A 22059-nucleotide genomic window follows, 5' to 3' on the forward strand; every position below is an offset into this window, starting at 1 on the left:
GTTGAAATAGGAGTGGGAGAGAGAGACTGAACCGATGTCTTGATAGTTGAGTGAGAGTAGGAATTTTTGAAGGATATGTAAAGAGAGAGTAGGAAACAGTGTACGTGAAAGAGTTTCTTGAAGATACATACCCTTTAATGAGTTCAATTCCCACGCAACTGCTCTCTTGAAAAGCACACTTCATTTAATGACTTGTCAGTATGAACAATATTTTGGAAATGCCCTTGGGCCAAGATTGTGTAGGGCATTCGAGGTTACACTGTAGCTTACTTCTCAGTTGGCAAACCTACTTGAAAAAAAATCTCCACCTAGAACACAACTAGGCTATTCTAAAAAATTAAAAACACATAAAAGAGTATCCAAATAAAATAAATAATCAAGAGAAATTACTTTCAAGGATGGAATTTCTAGATTTTGATACTCAATCAAATGAAATAAACAATGATTAGAACAACTTGCCATAAGATGTGTTCATGAAATGGACTTACTATTCCCTCATCATTTCCTTAAAATCTGAAGCATGTTATTTTATTCTTTGGCATTTGTGTGTGAATCTCAACAATACTGATTAGATCAAGGTATAACATAATACAAAATATTGACTTTTCATAGCTTGTCAAAGCTAGATCATTTAGTACTTTTAAGTACATGCAAGCAATTTACAAAATTACCCCCTTTATTTCAAGAGGTGAAACCTTAGGTTACATGACGGCTTTCACAGTCAAACTTAGGTAGCTTTTTTATTTCAAAAGATACATACCTTTTTTTTTCTTTATACCTTTGACGTAGCCCTTTCCATTTGTTTTGCTTGCATCAAGTTTCCCAAGGAACTGTTCAATAGACCTGTCAAGTCAATTCTCACACATTATGTTAATCAGACTTCATTGGAAGAGATTTGTGAAATACAATAGATGACTAATAACATGATCTTTTCAATTTTATGGACGGATTAACCGTTTAACAATAAACACATGCGGATATAACATCAAACAATCAATGCTATAATCATCGATTACGAATTAAATCACATATCCCACATACTTGGTACCTCAAGCTTACTTGAAAAATTTATTCTATTTTAATCACCCCTAGTTCTTTTCTTAGGAACAAAAACCTTTGCGTGTCTAGAGGTTTTGTAAAAATGTCGGCCAATTGATTTTCAATAGCAATGTACTCAAGTTTCATAATATTGCTTTCAACAAGGTCTCAAATGAAATGATGAAGAATGTCAATATGCTTAGTCTAGAATGTTGAACATGATTTTTGGAAATGTTAATAGCACTCATATTATCACAAAATATGGTTATACTTTCCTGTTCCAATGCGTAGTCAACGAGCATTTGTTTCATCCAAAGCAATTGAGTACAACAACTTCCAGCAGCTATGTATTATGCTTCAACTGTGGAAAGGGAGATAGCATTATGCTTTTTGTTAAGCCAAACTACCATGTTTGTACCTAAGTAGAAACATCCACCTGAAGTGCTCATTCTATCATCACTGCAACCTACCCAGTCAGCATCCGAGTACCTGGCAATGATGCATTAGTGTCCTTTGAAGAGAAAATTCTGAAGTCTAGTGTACCATTGATGTACTTCAAGATCCTTTTCACTGTCGTCAAGTGAGATTCCTTGGGATTGGCTTGGTACCTTGCACACACATAAACACTAAATGCAATGTCATACCTACTTGCAATCAAGTAAAGTAAGCTTCTTATGATACTTCTATAAAATTCTGATCCACAAACTTTCTGATTAAATCCTTGCTTAGCTTAGTGCTCGGGCTCATAGGAGTTGGAGCAGGCTTGCTCAAGCCTACATCGAATTTCTTCACCAAGTTACTTGCATACTTAGTTTGAGAAATGAATATCACTTCTTGGGATTGCTTCACCGAAAATCCTAGAAATAGGTTAATTCACCCATCATAGTCATCTTAAAATCAGATTTCATTAATTCACCAAACTCTTGTGACAAAGAAACAGAAGTGGATCCAAACACAATATCATCAACATATATTTGAGCAACCAAAATATGTTTGTCAGCTATTCCTCTTGTAAATCCTGTACTCAAGAGAAAATTTATGAGTCTTTCATACCAAGTCCTAGGGGCTTGTTTCAAACCATACAAGGCACGGTTAAGGTTGTACACATGTGATTGATGGATTGGATCTTCAAAACCTTGAGGTTGCTTAACATATACTTCTTCGTTTAATAATCCATTCAAAAATGCACTTTTCACATCCATCTGAAACAACTTAAAATGAAGTAAGTTTGCTATAGACAACAGAATGTGAATGGATTCTAAATGAGCAATAGGAGTAAATGTTCCATCAAAGTCAACCCCTGCAACTTGTGTATACCCCTGTGCAACTAATCTGGCTTTATTTCTAGTAATCAAACCATGTTCATCAATTTTATTCTTAAAGACCCATTTTGTCCCAATGATATTGACATTTCAGGTTTAGGAACTAAAGTCAAACATCATTGCGTGCAAATTGATTTAACTCTTGATGCATTGCATCCACCTATGACTCATCATTTAAGGCTTCCTTAACATTTTTGGGCTCATATTAAGACACATAGCACAAGTAACTTATCTCATTTTGAAGTTGCCTTCTTGTCTTCATGGGAGTGGTTATTTCTCCATGAACGAGATCTTGTGGATGGTTCTTCTTTACTCGTTTAGAAGGTCAAGAACATTTGAGGCAGACTGCTTCACTGATTATGTCAATGTAAACTTTTCCAAGTTTACTTCAATGGTTATAGTAGGTTCTGCTTGTAGAAAGGTAGCCTGTTGTGAAGTTACATCAGTACCTTCAGATTCCTTTTCAGCACTTGTACTTAGCTCATGATTTGACGGCTAAAATACATTTTCCTGTTCAACATCACTTTCAAACACATCATCATGCATAAAAACATTTGTTAATTCCATTATCGTTTTGGTTTTAGTATTGAAAACACGATAAGCTCTACTATTTAAGGAATATCCCATGAAAAATGCCTTCATCACTTTTAGAGTCAAACTTACCAATGCTTTCCCTATCTCGAAGGATAAAGCACTTACTTCCAAATATTTTGAAGTGTTTCACCGTGGGCTTCTTTCCTTCTCAGAGTTCATAACACGTGAGTTTTGTTCCAGATCTCACATGAACTCAATTTAAGATATAGCATGAAGTGTCTGATGGATCGTACTTAACACAAGAGGGGGGTGAATTGTGTCCCCAAATTCCGATAGGAATCTCTTTTTATAATTTAAAAGGAAATCAATGTCAATTAACAATTAGCACACAAATTTGGACTCTAATGATTATCTTAATCAATATTCATTTCAATGCAAGATGTGATACAATATGGTGAATGATCAATTATCAAATAATCAAGGAATTGCAAAAACAGATTTTTTAAACAACACACTGCGCACAGATTTTACAACTCAAATTTCACCTAGCAAATCAAGTCAGAATTCAATGAAATTTGGTATGCAGTATCACAACACCCTAATGAATACTATATCAAAAATTCAGATTAAAATTCAAAGTTTAGCTATGTGAACAGTGCACGGACAGACTAGTGGTTCAGAAAATTCTGCAATCAAAACACTTAATCAATCAACAAGCAAGCAATGCAATCAAGAAAGTCCACACAGCAATTTATAGTAGTTCGGAGACTCTTCTCCTACATCTACTACCTAGGTTCACCAACCTAGGATTTTTCAACCTCCACTAAGGATGTGGTTTTCTCAAGAGCTCCACAAAACTCACAAGGGTTTTTAGGTCACCCTTAAAACTGAAGATTTCAAGACAATCTTCAAACTTTACAACCAAGGGTTTCAAGCACTCCCTTAAACTCAACCTCAACAAGGTTTTTGCCCAATGAAGGGACTTTTACAAGTGTTCGGTATAAATGGTTCACTCAAGGTTTGCACTAAGCAAATGGGGTTGAGGAACACTCAAGAATCACAATATCACCTCACGGGTTGGATAGAAAATGAAGAATAATGAGGATTTTCGAATCTGAAAATAAGAAGCCAAATGAGAAGCACTCCCTCTTTGCAAAAGCAAAATAGTGAGGAAGCCTTTAGAGTGGCTTGGGTAGAAGCTTGGATTCAATGGCACAAACTAGCTTGGAAGCTTTGAGAACAACAATTTCTTCAATGTAATTTTGGCTTCTCCAAGTTGGAATGAGGAAGAACCCCTCTTTATAATTTACCAAGCTCTTGTGATTTCCACCATTGGATCTTTTTCCATCTTCAAATCTCGACCTTCAATTACATGTGCAAATCTTGGCCATTTACTGAATAGATCATTAAATCTTGACCTTACAATATGTAGCCGTTGCACTTGCATTATTTTCCAAGTCTAGCTTTCCAAGATTTGAGTTGTCATGTGCACTTGCAGCCATTTTTGACAATTTGATCAAACTTGCACCAAATCTTGACCTTGGTATCTCCAACAATTTTGTCATCTTTGACCATTTGATCAAACTTCCACCAAATCTTGGCCTTGGTATCTCCAATAATTTCCTACAAAATGTGTAGCAACTTGCAACCATCTTTGACTCCAAAAATCAAGTAAGATCTTCTTGTAAGTCAAAAATTGCAAGCAAGAATATGGTCTTATGCACAACCATTGGATTCACCTTTTAAATGGTCATCTTAACCCTTCAAGTCTTGTTGTAATCTGATCCATTCATAATTCAAAACAATTCAATCTCAGCCATTGATTAGTGTACCGTTGGAGCTTGTAGTCTTCAAGAATATCTTCATAATCTAAGTCTTGTCTAGTTGCAAAACATACTTTCTCATCTCTTACAAATTTCAACCATTGCATTTGTCCTTTAGCTTCATCAATTGTCTTCTCACAAAAATATGATCATTGACCTCAATAAAGGAAGCATGTGCAAGATCTTGTTTGATGAAGACAAGAGATCCTTCAAGTGACCAAACATGTCCCTCCAATCTTGACTTCAAACTCTGAATTTGGCAGCACCAATATATCCATATTATACAGCCCTAAGGCTAGTTCCAATCATCAATCAAAATGCCTTAGTGGAAGGTTGATGAACATAGGTTTTTCTTGGTTTTCTAGAGATCCAAGCTCATACTTGAAAACCGGACTTCAATTCACTTGAGCAAACTGAATTCTGAGTGATATAACATCCTCATGATGATTAACCTACAAAGAAATAGGAGGTAGAACTCCCCAATTGCATGTAAGCTCAAAGAGCTTCATATAGAGCGCATAGGTTAATTACATTAGAAAAACAACCCAGAAAATTCATATTACTGCATGATAAATCATTTTATATATATTAAAATGTCCATATAAAATTTCATAACAATCGGAAATCGTTTGGTCACTCAACCAAGCAAATAAGTCACTAATAGTGAAACCGATAAATTCTAAGTGTAAATTCAATGTCATTTTGCAAACTCAGTGTAAATGACCTTTTCTCTTGAACTTTACTAGTTCAAATATGTTCATAGTGATAAAACTAAGATGCACACGAAATTTCATTTAAATCGGAGTTCATTTGGTTCACCACGTTCACAAAGAACACATATGCACAAAATTAGGTAAAACCTAGTTTTGGCGGAATTTAAGCATATGACCAAATGTATATGTGATGCACTTAATTTATCATGATTATAGTCCTAGAACATATATTAGACTTTTATGTGCATGTGGTTCAAATTTCAAGTCATTTTGATCTAAGTTGGTTAAGATAAATTATGATCATTAGAAGATTAATGTCCTAACTTAGTCCATGTATGTTTGTTTTCAAAACTAAATTTCCAGCACTATCTCAAAAATATATAGATATCAAATTCACATAGAGATATGCATAAGCCTTCATTTAAGTGTATACGCACAATTAAGATATTAAACAATTAACCAAATAACCATTTAAGCATGTTTTCTAGCATTTTAGGATATGTTCAAGTCAAGCATGCTCACACACATTTTAGTATACAATCATACACAATCATCAAAAACACAATGTTGACCTAGACAGTAAGTCTTGCTCCAACACTTCCTTCATATTCCATTTGTATAAATATTCAAAAGTAAGAATCAGTAGAAACCAATATCTTTCTCAAGAAATCTTCAAGGATGGATACTCCTAACTCTCCACCTGCAAAAAGGTCTAGAACTGATGAAGGTTCTACTTCTAAAGAAGATGAAGGTGGAAATGATCCCAGATTCAACCTCTCCCCTATAAGGGAAGACGTATACGAGGACGATCCCCAGAAAACCATCGAATCTCTACAAGAAGCTTTGAGGGAAACCAAAAGGAGACTTAAAGAAGCAACCGACAAAGTTCAAGACTACAAAAGGCAACTTATGGTTTCAAAGTATGCCATACAAGGTGTTCGATATATGTCATGGGGCAGACAAGCAAGTACTCATGACCCAGATAAATTGCACGAAGCAATCACTGAGATCACAGTACAACTTGGATCTGTTGTAAATGGAATAGATAGTGTTCTTTATACCCTAGAATAAAATTCCTGTCCAACAGTGTCTACTCTTCAGCCCAAAACCTTTGTCCATCATTCTTTGCGTGCATCATAGTTCTTGCCATTTCTTGAAGTACCCGATTCGTCCTCTACACTACACCATTTTGTTGAAGCCTTTGGGGCAGAGAACTCGTGCTTGATTCAAAATTTTCTACAAAAAGCATCAAATTTAGCGTTTTCAAACTCAATTCCATGATCTGTCCTAATTTTAGTCAAATTAAAACCATCATCTTTCTTTTCATTTTTCAATAGTAGATACAGATCATAGAAGGCTTCAAATGTTTTAGTTTTATCACGTAAAAACCCTACCTCTGAGTATCTTGAAAGGTCATCTGCCACAACAAGAATATATTTTTTACCTTCGAAACTTTCAACTTGGGTAGGTCCCATAAGATCCATGTGAAGTATTTCAAACGGTCATGAAGAGTTTACAATACTTACCTTCTTGTGTGGTACCTTGGTTTGCTTACCTTGTTGGCATGGACCACACACACCTTTTGTTGAGGCAATCCATGGCATTTCTCGTACTGCCTCCTTATTTGACAATTTCTTCAAGTCTTGATAGTTGAGGTGGCCAAGCCTTTCATGCCACAGCTTGTCTTAGGCAGAGATAATAGAAGAATTGCATGAAAAACCAGTTTCAGTTGGGATAATATAGCAGTTGTCCAAAGATCTTTTAGCTTTTAAGATGCACGTATGTTTATCATTGTAGATCCTGTAAGAAAAATCGTTTGTAAAATAGAGTTTTAGGTTTCAAAAATTTTTGTTTATGCAACGAAAGCTTTCTAAAACTCCATACATGTTCATGATCCTTTTAGAACTACATTCAATCAACCCAAGTTTGCAGAATCCTAGTTATGTGATTTAGAAAAATACGTTTTGGATTTTTCGGATGAAGATCCACAAGGAGAGTTCAACAATCTATTGATTGTAACCCTTGAGAACTTGATTCCAAATCCGTTGTGTTGTAGATGAGATTTGGACTTCTATGACTTGCAAATCTTCCTCCTTATTCCCTAGAATCAATCCTTGATGTGGAGAGTGGTCTCTACAACAAAGATCGTTAGCATCAAACTAATGAACTAAAACTAGAGAATACCTTGGGAGGAACTTTTCACACACTTGTATGCGTTGTAGTATGGCCGGTCAAGTTTGGTATTTATAATACCCTTGGTCGACCCTCACTCTAAGGTTTCCTAGAGTGGGCCGGTTATAAGCTTGTGCAATACAACAAGCCCAACCCTCTCTTATTTAGTTCATAACCTATTTGGTCCAACTCAATTCTTATTTGGGCAAAGCAAGGGACCTACAAGGGAAATACTATATGGGCTGCACCATATTTAAATGTCCAAACCCATCATACAAGGTCTTACTTTTAAATATGAATATTAGTATTTTCCACCAAAAAACTAATATTGAATAACTGCCCATATTATCTCAAATTACAATTTGAGTCCCTCAAGTTATAATTGTTTAATTTGCCCCCTCACGTTAAGTACCGAATACCCATCAATTAAATACATGTCACTAACATCATATATTTAATCGATATCTATAATCCATGAGCAAATCTGCTTAACTCGCTTATGCCAAATTAATTAAAATCCGCTTGCAAGACTTAGGCACAAATCTAAACCCTATAAGCCACCTCAATAGGGTATTTGCAATCCCGATAGGGATGTGAATTCTCTTGACTAACTACCTTCCATCATACATATAATGCGGTGACCCAACTTTCTTGGAATTATTGGCCTTTAATCTAGACCTTATCCTTTGGTAAAATCAAAGTCCCATACACCATATGCACTCGTAATGATATTCACCAAAAAATTAAGAGCGTAAACAATTCAATAACAAATATACAAATGTCCCATTGTTCATACAGTCAGCTAGAACAATTGATTTGTATTTGGTCCGGTCAACACACACAAAGTGTACTAGTACGATAAGGTAAAGCAATTCTCGCTCTCTGTCATATTTAATAAGAACCTATGAATTTATCTTCGGTATACACGCATATAGCTCTACATACCAATTCATATACTATATTAAATAATAGACACATATGCCATTCATCATTCTCAATTGAAAATACAAGTAAACATTTTATTCATAAAATCAAATAGTTAATGTATACATAAAATTCGGGCTTTTAGTATACACTCTCAACAATCTCCCACTTATACTCAAAGCCAGGATGCCACACATCTGAGTCCCATGTCGTCCACATATTTATCGAAAGATTTCGCAGTCAAGTACTTTGTGAACGGATCCGTAAGGTTATCTCCGGATGTGGTCTTGGTCACCTCAATGTCACCTCTTTTTACAATATCTCGAATAAGGTGATACTTATGCTCAATATGTTTACTCGTTTAATGAACCCATGGTTCATTTGAATTTGCAAATGTACCACTATTATCACTATAAAGTGTTACTAGTGTTGGAATTGAAAGAACTACTGCCAAATCAGTTAGGAAGTTCTGAAGCCATAGAGCTTCCTTAGCTGCCTCAACGGCTGCTACATATTCTGCTTCCATGGTAGAGTCCGATATGAATTTCTGCTTAACACTCCTCTTACTTACGGCTTCACCTCCTAGAGTAAATATATATCCTGAGGTAGATTTTCTAGAGTCTCTGTCTGCTTGGAAATCTGAATTCGCATACCCTAAGGATAGTAGGTCATCAACTTTATATACTAACATGTAGTCTCTCGTTCTCCGTAGATACTTGAGTACATGTTTTACCGTAATAAAATGTTCAATGCCAGGATTTGATTGATATCTGCTATCTAAACCAACTATATGACATATATCTGGCCTAGGAACGTTTCTCATCTTGTCAATCTCTTCCTGTGTGTCAGGACATTGTTTTTGAGAAAGTGTGATTCCAAATCTATAAGGAATACCTTTTTAATTTCCTTTCTTGGAATCCTGCATGCTAAACCTAGCAAGAATGGTGTCAATGTAATGTGTTTGTGACAAGCCTATCATTCTTTCTTTCTGATCACGCATAAGCTTGATCCCAAGAATGTGACCAGCTTCTCGCAAATTGACTTCCTAACCATACTTTAACCGACGACAATACTGTTACATCGTTCCCAATTAGCAGTATATCAACAACATAAAGTACAAAAAAGACCACCACTTTTCCATTGCATCTCGTGTAGACACACGATTCATCAGGACATTGCACAAATTCATAGGATTTGATGGCTTGATCGAATATGATATTCCAAGATCTAGATGCTTGCTTAAGTCCATAAATGGATCTATTAAGCTTGCATAATGAATGCTCTTGGTCCTTTGCTATATAACCTTCAGGTTGCATTATGTAGATGCATTCATCAAGACTTCCATTTAGGAATGCTGTCTTGACATCCATTTGTCAAATTTCATAATCGAAATAAGCGGAACAGAAAGAAGGATCCAGATAGACTTGAGCATGGCTACTGACAAAAAAGTTTCCTCATAATCGATCCCTTCTTTCTGAGTATACCCTTTTGCAACAATCCTTGCTTTGAAAGTTTCTACTTTCCTGTCTACTCCCCTCTTTCTCTTATAGATCCATTTATAGCCAATAGGTTTTACCCCATCTGGTGGTTCTACAAGATCCCAAATCTGATTGGAGTATATAGACTCTATCTCATAATTCATAGCATTTTTCCAAGATTCAACATCAATGTCTTGGAGTGCTTGGTCATAAGTAACTGGGTCAGTATCTTGTTCATCTGGAATTAGGGTGCCAACCTCATTCAAGAACATATACCTATCTAGTGGTCTAACAATCCTCCCACTACGACGTGGCACTACCTATGTCTTATTTCTTGAATTGTCATGGTTAGTTTGTTCTTCCCCGTTAGGATCAGTTTGAACACTTGGTTCAACCAAGCTCACTACCATTTTGTAATGGTGTAGGATCGGCCACGACATCTAAAGTGTCTTGTAGTACTTGTTTTTCTTGTGTCTCACCTCTCAATTCCTCAAGAACTATCCTACACTTGGGTTTATGATTCATCATACAGTCCCTTTCTAAGAATCTAGCATTGGTGCTCACAATTACTTTATGAGTCTTAGGACTATAAAATAAACCACCTTTTGTTCCTTTCGGATACCCCTCAAATAAGCACACTTCTGTCCTTGGTTCTAGCTTACTACCGTTCCCATCCAACACATGTGCTGGACTACCCCAAATCCAAAGGCGAGAAAGATGTGGCTTGTACCTATTCCACCTTTCATATGGTGTAGTTGATACTGACTTTGTAGGTACCAAGTTTAGAAGATACGTAGCAGCCTTTAGAGCTATCCCCAAAATGAATTCGATAGATCAGAATAGCTTAACATTGATCTCACCATCTCCATAAGAGTCCTATTTCTCCTCTCAGCCACACCGTTTTGTTGCAGTATTCCTGGTGTAGTTAATTGGGATGTAATTCATTCTACAACCATATAAACCTAAAATTGTTTCGAAAGGTATTCACCACCATGATCAGATCATAATGTTTTGAAACACTTTCCTTGTTGATTCTTCACTTCCGCTCTAAACTCTTTGAATTTTTCAGAAGTTTTGGACTTGTGGTGCATCAAGTAAATGTATCCATATCTTGAATAATCATCAATGAAAGTGACAAAATATTCAAAACCCCCTCTCACTCGAACTGACATAGGACCACATAAGTCTGAGTGTACCAAATCCAAACATGCTTTGGCCCTATACCCTTTGGCCGAAAAAGCACTCTTGGTTATCTTACCTTCCAAACAAGATTCACAAATAGGGAGTTGTTCAATCTCCAATGAACCTAAAGGCCCATCTCAAACTAGTCGTGAAATCCTATTTAAGTTAATATGCCCAAGAAGTAGGTGGCATAAGTATGTTTGATTTGACATGGATGGTTCTTTTCTCTTTTTAGATGATGCAACTAAGCTATTAGATTCTTTAATTTTGGAATAGCTAGGTCTAACAATATATAGATTGCCTTCTAATGTACCATCACAAATAAAATGATTATTACGTTTAATAACAAGCATTTTACCAAATCCAAAGAAATATCCTTGATTGAACAGAAAGCAAGTTTCTCCTCATAAGTGGTACATAAGAACAATCCAATAAAGTTAAACTCTTATTCCAATTAAAATAAAGAATAACTACTCCTATAGATACTATTGAAAGTTTTGTGCCATCACCCAAGATTACGTGTTCTTCTCCTTCACTGGCTTCCGAGTCTCCTAGAACCCTTGCAAAGTGTTACAAACATGATTAGTGGATCCAGTATCTACACACCAGGTTTCAGTAGATACAACCGCTAAGCATGATTCAGTAACTAGTGAAAGAAGAATACCTTTCTTGTTCTTACTTAGGAATTTTGGACAATCTTTCTTCCAATGTCCCTTTTGACCGCAGTGAAAATACTTGCCTTTCGGCTTTTTCACTCAACCTGATTGAATACCTATGCCAGCCGAACCCTTCTTTTTCTTCTTCTGAGTTTTCTTCTTCTTCTGACCTTTTGGTATAGAAGAATCCTTCTCATTGACATTCACCTATGGTGTCTTCCTTTTAAACAACCCTTCTACTACTTGGAATTCATTGAGAAATTTCGGTAAACTATATTGAAGCTTGATCATGTTATAATTCATCCGAAAATTCTCAAAAGACTTCGACAGTGACTAGAGAATGATATCGACCTGGGATTCCCTATCGATATTGAAACCTAGTACTTCGAGCTCATTCAGAAGACTCATCATCTTCATAACGTGCTCCCTTACCGAAGTTCCCTCCTTCATTTGGGTGCCCCAGAGTTGTTTCATAATATTCTGCCTAGTGGCTCGGCCTTGGCTACCAAACATCTCTTTAAGACTATACATCATGTCAGCAGCACTGGTCATTGACTGATGTTATTCTTGTAACACACTAGACGTAGAGGCCACTATGTAATAATAAGCCATCTCATCAGCCTTGACCCACTTTCGGTAGGGCTTCTACTCCTATTTGGAAGCTCCTTCAACCGGATAGTCAGGACATGGTTCTGTTAGCACATACTTGTATTCTTCAGCAGTCGACATAATATTCAAGTTTCTTTTCCAATCAATATAGTTCGGACCCTCTAGCTTACGATCTTTAAGTATCATACTTATTGGATTGAATGACCCCATTTCAAAACTGAAAATGATAAAAGATTACAATTAATCTAAGGCATAATTAATTCGATTTAATTTAAACAATAAAACTGCACCCTTTAAGTAATTTTAATAAATAAAATCATTGACAATCTAAACACCTTAGTATTCTTGAGATATCTATAATTAAATTTGTCCTAAGGAATGATTAGAATGTACCAATACGCAAATTTAAATTACCTCTCACGTACAATTTTGTTTAGATAGTTTCCAAAATTTTTAGTTTTATTTTATAGGTAACGGTTTGTACCTAATAAAATTAAACAGTCGATATCCTTTGGTCATATAAATAATAGCTTGACTCCTATGGAGAATACCAAGATTCATATTTAAGTGTCTACCATCACCAGATAGTAATCTCATTAACCTTGTAATAAATTCGTGCAAAGGAGTGATTGGGATGGACCAATACGCGAATTATTTACAATTAATTAATTACTCATTATTATTTTTCTAAAAAATTAAATACTCTAGGATCCACAATTAATTTGTCCTAAGGAGTGATTGGGATGGACCAATACGCAAATTAATTATATCCTTATTTAATTTCTTACTGAAAAAATCTAAAACAGAAAATATATTTGTAATTTATTAAAGTTTCTGAAATAAAGATATTTCCAAATGCATTGACTGGAAGTTATCCACTTTTAGTGCCGTTGTAACACTCGGAGTTTTTACACTTTAAGAGGGAGCCCAGATATGTCGCAAATAAGTGCTCCGCCGGACATCCCAAACAAAGTAGAACAGGTGCTAGTCCAGACTTATCAAAAAGATGGAACTGTAGTCGCAGATAACATCATGCCATTCCAAACTTTTAATAAAATACATATTTTCAATTGGATCCAAGATGGAGACCGTAGGGTAATGTAAAACCCCTCTCCCATTTAATTTTTTTAAATGAAGAGTAAAAATTCTGGAAAAAGAAAATATTTAAGAACTCCTAAACCAATTAGGTTTCCTTATCCAATTTCCATACTAAGTAGGTTTCCTAATTTCCATCTAGGTCACCTAAATCAATTTAGGTTTCCTATGCTGATTAGGTATCCTATCCGTATAATTAATATAAGTGTCCTATTTGGTTTATTAGAGGAACTTTGGTCACTTAAGGTTATTGGAAAGGCTACTGGAGTATCCCTTTCATCTTCTGATTCAGAGTCAGATTCTTCTTCTTTATCATCGCTCCAAGTGGTCTGATAGGCCTTCAGCTTCTTTTTTCGATTTGCACACTCTTGAGCAAAATGTTCAAATCCTTTACACTCAAAGCATTAAGTGGACTTTGGATCTTTACTTTTCTTTTCAGCTTTGGATGATGAAGATTCCTTCTTCTTAAAATCCTTGGAGTTCCTGTTCTTCATGAATTTCTTAAAACTTTTTGTTAACAGCAATAATTCATCAGCAGCATCATTAGAATCATTAGTAGAGATATAAGCAACATATTTTGATTTTTTAGGTTTTAAAAAACTTGCCTCAAAAGTTTGTTGTGAGCCAACTAATTCTTCTACCTTTATTTTATCGATGTCTTTGCTTTATTCAATTGCTGCCAACTTCATTGTGAATCTTTCAGGTAGAGATCTGAGAATCTTCCTTACCACTTTGCTTGATTCAATAGGTTCTCCTGGAGTAAAAGATATATTGACAATATCACTCAACTTCGCATAGAAGTCATCAAACACCTCATTCTCCTCCATCCTTAAACTATTGAATATGGCGGTCACCTCCAACAGATCCCAAGCTTCTTTTGCCTTCTCATAGTGTGAGATCCTGTGAAACTCAGAAATATTCAAACCAGAAAATAAAGCATCTATTGCGTTACTGTTCAACCTATATTTTCAAGGTCACCTTTAGTCCAATTCTCAGAAAGTTTAAGAGTTTTGTTACCCTTGTCATCAATGGATTTGGGTTCACTATACCTTGTCACGACTGACATCCAAACTCGTTCATCAATGGACTTCAAGTAAGCTCTCATGCGGGCTTTTCAGTATGAGTAGTTTGATCCATCAAACTGCGGTACCTGATTTTTTGATCTTGATTTCATCGTTGACACCCGCTTTGATACCAATTGAAAATACATTATTCCTTTGGCAAGATCGTTAGTCAACGTAATAGGAAAATCAATGCGGAAAATAAACAAATAAGAACACCACAAATTTAACGAGGAAACCCTGATTGGGAGAAAACCTCGGGTCTATAAGCGACCAGCTTGTCAAAGCAATCCACTATGTGAAGAAATGCTTACGATCTATTGTTACCTATGACTTGATCATACAACTTGACTCAGCGTATGCTTTGACCCCAAATCAACACACCAATGATGATTTAAAATTGCTCTTGGCACCTCTCAGACACTTTGTACTGAAGTAATATCCAGGTAACTTTTGAGGTAGCCTGCGAAGGTTACTTCGAAATAGTGCAGTCTTGCTCTTCTTCTTCCTCCTATGGATCAGTCAGAGAAATCAATAGAGCAACACTCAAACATGAAACTCACACTCTCTCATATTGAATACAGATATGAATCACTCATCAAAACATGTAATAGAGTGGAAAAACAAAACAAACAAAACAGACTCGAAGCACAAAGTAATCCTCTCTAGATTTCTCTCTCAAAGCTTCGGTCTTTTTTTTCTTTTGAGACTCCATGTTGATGTACTTTATATAAACATCTTGAACTCCTTCTGATAATTGTAGACATTGATCAAGTGTTTATCTTGAAGATAATTGCTGCACATGATTAAGATAAAAACCAACACACATAAATCCAATTAATAGATAGTAGTTCTTATCCAACAACTAATCGACAAAGAGTCCATATCAAATTCAATACTTTGTTCCTATCACATCTCCTGTATTAGATACTATCCAGATCAATTTTATCTTAATAAAAACATGTTCCTAATCAATACAGAGACAGAGTACAAGCGGTAACCTCTGGAGCTTACCAGAAGCTTACCTCGAGGCTACTTCCGCTGGACAGTTCAACTCATCATACAAGTATCATAACAGTGTAGGATTTTTAATCCCAACACCTCTCTTTGATTTTGTATAAACTCTAATTTAGATGATAATTGATTGGATGTTTATTGCAATAATCATGAGTGGTTGGTTGTCTTCTCTAGTTTCTAACCCGAACGATGGGTGCGATGTTCGATTGTTCGAGGTATGTTTTAAGAGTTGTAGCTTCGATATCTCCTTTGATTATGTGTATTGATGATGAGGTTTTGGGTTAATTACGGAATATGCATGGGATAGTTATCATTTATTAGTTTTTGAGTGTGAAATAAGGTGTTAGCAAAGCCGAACCCGAAACGGAAACATTAATCCATAAGAATAGGTGCCTATCACTTTACGTTCATCGTAGACCAAGAGGTCCGATGACCTCCATGTAGGAATCAAAGTATTTGTGTCCAATTTTCTTTGCATATGCAAAGGTAATAGTATCGTACAATGCATTGTGCATGGTTGTGTGTGTTTGTAATATTACTTTGAACATTAAAATTGAATATCCACCGAGAAGGATTATTGGTTAGAGCTTTCAGTTAATCGTTTTCTCAAATTAATTCTTAGTTTGGATAATTGTTCACATGCTTGCCAAGCTCTCGACCTTTCGCACTTTATTTGTTATTCTTTGCATTTAGCTCTTTAGTTAGTTATTTGCATTTATCCATCAAAATTGCATTTGTTTCCTGTGGAATCGACTCCAAACTCTCATAGTTTATTACTTACCGATTACCCTACACTAGGGAAAAGTACGCACACACATATTTTTGTGCCGGTCAATACTCTCAGATGTATTTACTGATAGGAATAGTATGCTAAAGGTCATTATTTTATGTAATATTCAAACTTGATTTATTTATTCGAATAAAATATATTTAGTATGAGAAAAGACATATTGGCATCAATGTCTTTTATTCTATATGGTATATGAATTGGTGTGTAGAGTCTAAGCTTGCACACGGAAGATCAATTCATAAGTTCCTATCGAATATAGGTAAGCGATCACAGCTAAGACGAAATTGGACAAACTGTCGGCTTGGCTGTGGGTATAGTATTTCAGTATACTTATCTTGGTTACGGAGAGCGGCAAAGCTTGAACTTACTATACCAGTACACTAAGAGTGCATTGATCAGGACTACATATAAGTCAATTTTCCCAGCCTGATCATATGGAAAATTATAGACTCACGCGGACGTTATAGAATTGTTCATATTCTTAATTTATTAAAGATTATTAGTACATGTGCATTTAATGCACGAGACTTTGATTTACTAAAGGGTGAGGTCATTTTGTACAGGCCAACAAACACCAAGTGAGTTGGGTCACCGCATTAAATGTACGATGGAAAATAATCTGTTAATAAAATTCACGTCCAATTATGGATTGATGATACCCTCTTGACAATGCTTATAGGATTTGAGATTGTGTCAAAACCCTATAGGTGGTTTTTAATTAATCCTACACATTCAAATAAGTTAAGTGGTAGGCTAAACGATATATTTAAAGATGTCAATTAAATATTATATGTCAGTGGCATATTTAATTGACGAATATCTATAACTTAACGTGAGGAATTTTATGAACAAATATAATGAAAGGCTCAGATTTAATTTGAGATAAAACGGGCCGTGTACTTATAATATTTTAGTGAAATATATTATAATTATGTCCATGGGTTTGGGCCGATAATTAAATTCATAGGAAACCCATGTTTTATTTTTCCTAGTTGGTCCCCATTGTAGCCCAGAAGCTCAAAACTAGAAGATACAAGAAAACCAAAATCGACAGGAATTAGGAGAGGGAGAGGGAGAGGCGTCGGCCCACCTAGGGAGAAAACCCTAGGTGTGGCCGAACCCTATAAATACACACATAATGTGTGTTTTGTTTCATAAGTTTTGAGACACCAGTTGGCCTCTTTACTCTCTAATCGTTTCCACTAGTTTTGGTTTGTGTTCTTTAGGTTCTTGGAGAAAAGAGACCACCCTCTCAATCCAAGTTTGAGAATTGGTGCATAAGGTGGAAGATCCACAGGTTTGAGCTTAGTATCAAACTCATTGACTCCATCCTTCGTTCCTGATTATTAGAGATCAAATCAGAGAGATCTCAAGGTAAATAATCTACTTGTAATTAATTGATATACGGTTTATGCTATGGTGGTTAGTATTTGATAAGAAATTTTTGAAACTTGACTAGCTATCGTTTATGTCTATGAGGTCCTTATACGCTTCCGCGAGTTACATGTTTTCAACAATTGGTTTCGGAGGCGGTCATAGATACGTAATTAATGCTAAACAAAATCAAAAATTTGTCAAATTTAATTTGTTAGCATAATCTATGTTTTTCGGTGTTATTGCTAACTTGTTTTTGCAGGCTGAAATTCTGGCTATCATGGTCTAGTTTTTTAAAATTCTGATTTTAGAATTGTTCACTCCGAATAAAGGAGTAGGAATTTTTGTAAATCGAATTTTTAGATTGTGAACTCCGGTTTGAAGGAGACTAGGATTTTTTTTCTTCGTAAAAACCGATGAAGAAACGAAGAGACGAAGGACACCGACAGCCTTGCTGCCAACACATACAACTGCTACCAGCGTAGGTAGCAAGTGCTAGCAGCAACTTCGGCTGCAGCCAACAGCTCGATTGAAGACCAGGATAGCTAGGACTCTTGATTGATTTGATTTCCTATTTTAATTGCATGTATGATTGTAATTAAATGCCATGTTAGACTAGGATTCCTATTTATTTATGGATGTTATCTAAACATGGAAACTAAAATACTAATCACTCGAAAATAAAATATTAAATGGGAGAAGGGTTACACATCACCCTACAGTCTCGATCATTGGTTCAAAGAAAAATATGTAATGATAAAATTCAGAAAGTTGAGATATTAAATGTGACTATGGTATTAGTTTGAGAAAATCCATTTTTAACTTAAGATTCTTTTCGGAACCAAAGTGTGCAATTCCGATCCATGCATTTAAGTATTCTAATTTATGATTAACAATGCAATGTTTAGAAAGTTCTGTCGAGGATTGAGGTTACTTAATTATGCGCCGTTTTTTGGAAAGCCCCCTCTTTCCTGGGAACGACTTGGTTGCTAGATTTGTTAATCATTAAATTGAAAGCCTATGGTGCTGCGATAACGGTTTCACTTCATGGAGAAAATCTGTAACGAATCTCGGTTTTGGGCGGTGATACCAAAATGCGTAAATTTCATAAATTTCGGTCAATGCATTTTTAAAGATATCTCTATTCCAAGAGTTTTGGAATTATGGAAATATTTTTTAAGTTTGGATTATTGGTAAGAAAATTTAATAGAGATGTAATTGAAAATATGTGTTGGCTTAGACCTTCCTCCCTATCGGAAATTTTTTATTACTCAGATTATTAGTTTTCTTGATAGTCATAATGGGTAGTCATTTATTATAAAATTGTTTCCCCATCAGAATAAATTTTATGAAGATGGTGAGATTATGATCAATGATGGTTATACACTTAACTATAAATTATGGAAATATTTCTCATCGAAATCAATACTATTTTTTATAGGACCAAAGCAAGTTAACTAATTAAATTTACATTTGACAAGGCGTGTTGTCTAGACAATGAAATTTAATGTGAACTATATTGCATGGAATTTATTCTCCCATTGAGATAGGAAATTTCATGCTAAAGTGTTTTGATTGTTAACGAATTATATGATTGATTTTGGGTGTAATTTTAGATAATTCGAATCATGTATGCCATAAATTAATTTATGAATATGTCATTTTTTCAGTTTTTTCAAAAATGTCTTCATTCAATCCATTCTCTGTTATATTGAAAAACCATAAGTTGGATGGAACAAGCTATGTCAACTGGAAAAGAAATTTGGATATTGTGCTCACCTCTGAAGAGTACAAATTTGTGTTAACTGAAGTATGCCCTGAATTGCCTAAGGAGGTGCCACTGATGAGCAAATCAGTGCTCATAAGAAGTGGAAAAAGGCTGATGAAATGGCTAGATGCTACATGTTAGCATCAATGTCAGACGTGTTACAAACACAACACCAAAATATGACAAGTGCCTATGACATCATTTATAGCCTAAAGGAGATGTTTGGTGATCAAGGCAGGCTGCCATGAAAACACTCCTAAGCACCCAAATGAATGAAGGAGCCAATGTAAGTGAGCACAATCTTAAGATGATGAGTCTTGTGAATGAGCTCGAAGTACTTGGTGCTAATATTGATAGTGAAAGCTAGATTGATATCGTACTTCAATCTCTTCCTGATAGCTATGAGAATTTTCGGCTGAACTATAACATCAACAAAAGGCTTTATACCTTGCCGAAACTTCTCAATGAGCTTAAAGGAGCAGAGAAACTTCAACCTAAACAAGCTAAGGTCAATCTGAATGAGAAATGATCTTCTACTAAACCGAAAGGTAAGAAGAAGAAAAAGACTCAAAAGAAGAATAAATCAGTCGACTCCAAGGGTATTCAAGGTGGAGTGAAAAAGTCGAAAGGCAAGTGTTTTCACTATGGTCGGAAGGGACATTGGAATAAGCAATGTTAGACATGGCTAAGCAAGAATACTCAATGTAACTTTCTTTTATTTGTTTTCGAAACACAATTAGTGGTTGTGTCTACTGGATCTTGGTGTCTAGACACTAGAACCACTAATCATGTTTGCAATTCGTTGCAGGGGTTCCAAGAAACCAGGCGACCAAATAAAGAAGAGAGGTATGTGCTTTTAGAAGATGAGACAAGACTAAGAGTAGAAGCAGTAGGCATTTTTCATTTGAGTTTTAGTAGTGATAGGACTTTAATTTTGAACGATTGTCTTTACGTACCAGGTATGAGACGAAATTTACTTTCAGTTCCATCTTTAGCTTTGAATGGATATTGTTTTTAGTTTGATAACTCTATTGTTATCAGGTACAACAAATGTTTTATCTGTTCTGGTACTTTGGTAGATAATCTTTACATTATAAGTCCAAATTCGGCTAAATGTAATGAATTGAATAACTCAACAATTTTGCCATCTAAGAGAAAGGAACCTTCGAAACCAAATCAAACTTATCTTTGGCATCTACGCTTAGGTCTTATAAATCTAAACAGGATTACTAGATTGGTACGATATGGACCTTTAAGTTCATTAGAAGTTGAGGAACTTCCAGTCTGTGATTCATGTTTAGAAGGTAAGATGACTAAGAGGCCATTTTCGACCAAGGGGTATAGAGTCAAAGAATGTTTGGAGTTGGTACATTCTGATGTGTGTGGTCCATTGACTATCCAAGCAAGAGGAGGTTATGAGTACTTCGTCACTTTCATAGACGACTACTCAAGGTATGGATACATTTTTCTAATGCAGCGTAAATCTGAAACTTTTGAGATGTTCAAAAGCTATAAGCCAGTTACAGAGAAGCGTTTAGGAAAGAGTATCAAATCACTACGATCTGATCGTGGTGGCGAATACCATTCGGGAGAGTTTATGGAATACTTAAATGCAGAGGGGATTTCATCCCAACTGACTATAATAGGCATACCACAACAAAATGGTGTGGCAGAAAGGAGGAATAGGACTCTTATGGAAATGGTAAGATCGGTGATGAGTTTTTATGAGTTGCCTAATTATTCTGGGGCTATGCACTAGAAACAGCTGCCTACATTCTGAACTTAGTTCCTTCTAAGTTAGTACCAACTACTCCTACTGAATTATGGACAGGGCGAAAGCCCAGCTTGGCCCATATACGGATATGGGGTAGTCCGGCCCATGTGCTGGTAGGGAACACTAGAAAGTTGGAATCAAGAACAGAAATATATTTTTTCGTTGGATACCCTCGAGGTGTCAAAGGTAGTTTGTTTTATAGTTCTAAGGATCAGAAGGTCATTGTCAGCGCCAATGCTTGATTCTTAGAAGAAGACTATATGATGAATCACAGACCCAAAAGTAAGATTGTTCTTGAAGAATTAAGAGGGGAAACACAAGGAAACCAAACAACTCAAGAAACACCAGTTGAGGATAACAATCCAGTACCACATAACAGTGGGAGGATTGTGGAATCCCAAACTGATTATGTTTAGAGGGATGATCAGGACATACTGGGGAATAAACTAGATCAGCGTGAAGATCCTAATAGAAATCGAACAGAATCATCTCATTAAGATACTCCAAACGAACAAAAATGACCTCGTCGTAGTGGGGGGTAACCAGATTACCTAGTCGGTATGCTCTATTGGGTGAAGTGTATGAAATGATCCCAACTAAACAAGATATTGATCACAGTAACTACAAAGAAGCTATCCAAGATAAAGATGCAATATCTTGGAAGAAAGCTATGCAATCTGAGATGGAGTCCATGTACACAAATCAGGTCTGGGAACTTGTAGAACCACC

At 35.7% G+C, this 22059-nt stretch overlaps 1 protein-coding gene and 1 pseudogene across 1 annotated transcript; one reads left to right on the forward strand and one right to left on the reverse strand.

Moving 5' to 3' along the window:
- Nucleotides 1-9871: 9871 nt before the first annotated feature.
- Nucleotides 9872-10276, reverse strand: LOC119980730 (uncharacterized mitochondrial protein AtMg00820-like). The gene has a single exon (XM_038823525.1). It carries the CDS (start codon nt 10274-10276, stop codon nt 9872-9874), a length of 405 nt encoding a protein of 134 aa, XP_038679453.1.
- Nucleotides 10277-19469: 9193 nt separating this feature from the next.
- LOC119980731 lies at nt 19470-20789 on the forward strand (annotated as a pseudogene).
- Nucleotides 20790-22059: the final 1270 nt, after the last annotated feature.

Source organism: Tripterygium wilfordii, chromosome 16, assembly GCF_013401445.1.
Source record: "Tripterygium wilfordii isolate XIE 37 chromosome 16, ASM1340144v1, whole genome shotgun sequence".
NCBI lineage: Eukaryota > Viridiplantae > Streptophyta > Magnoliopsida > Celastrales > Celastraceae > Tripterygium > Tripterygium wilfordii.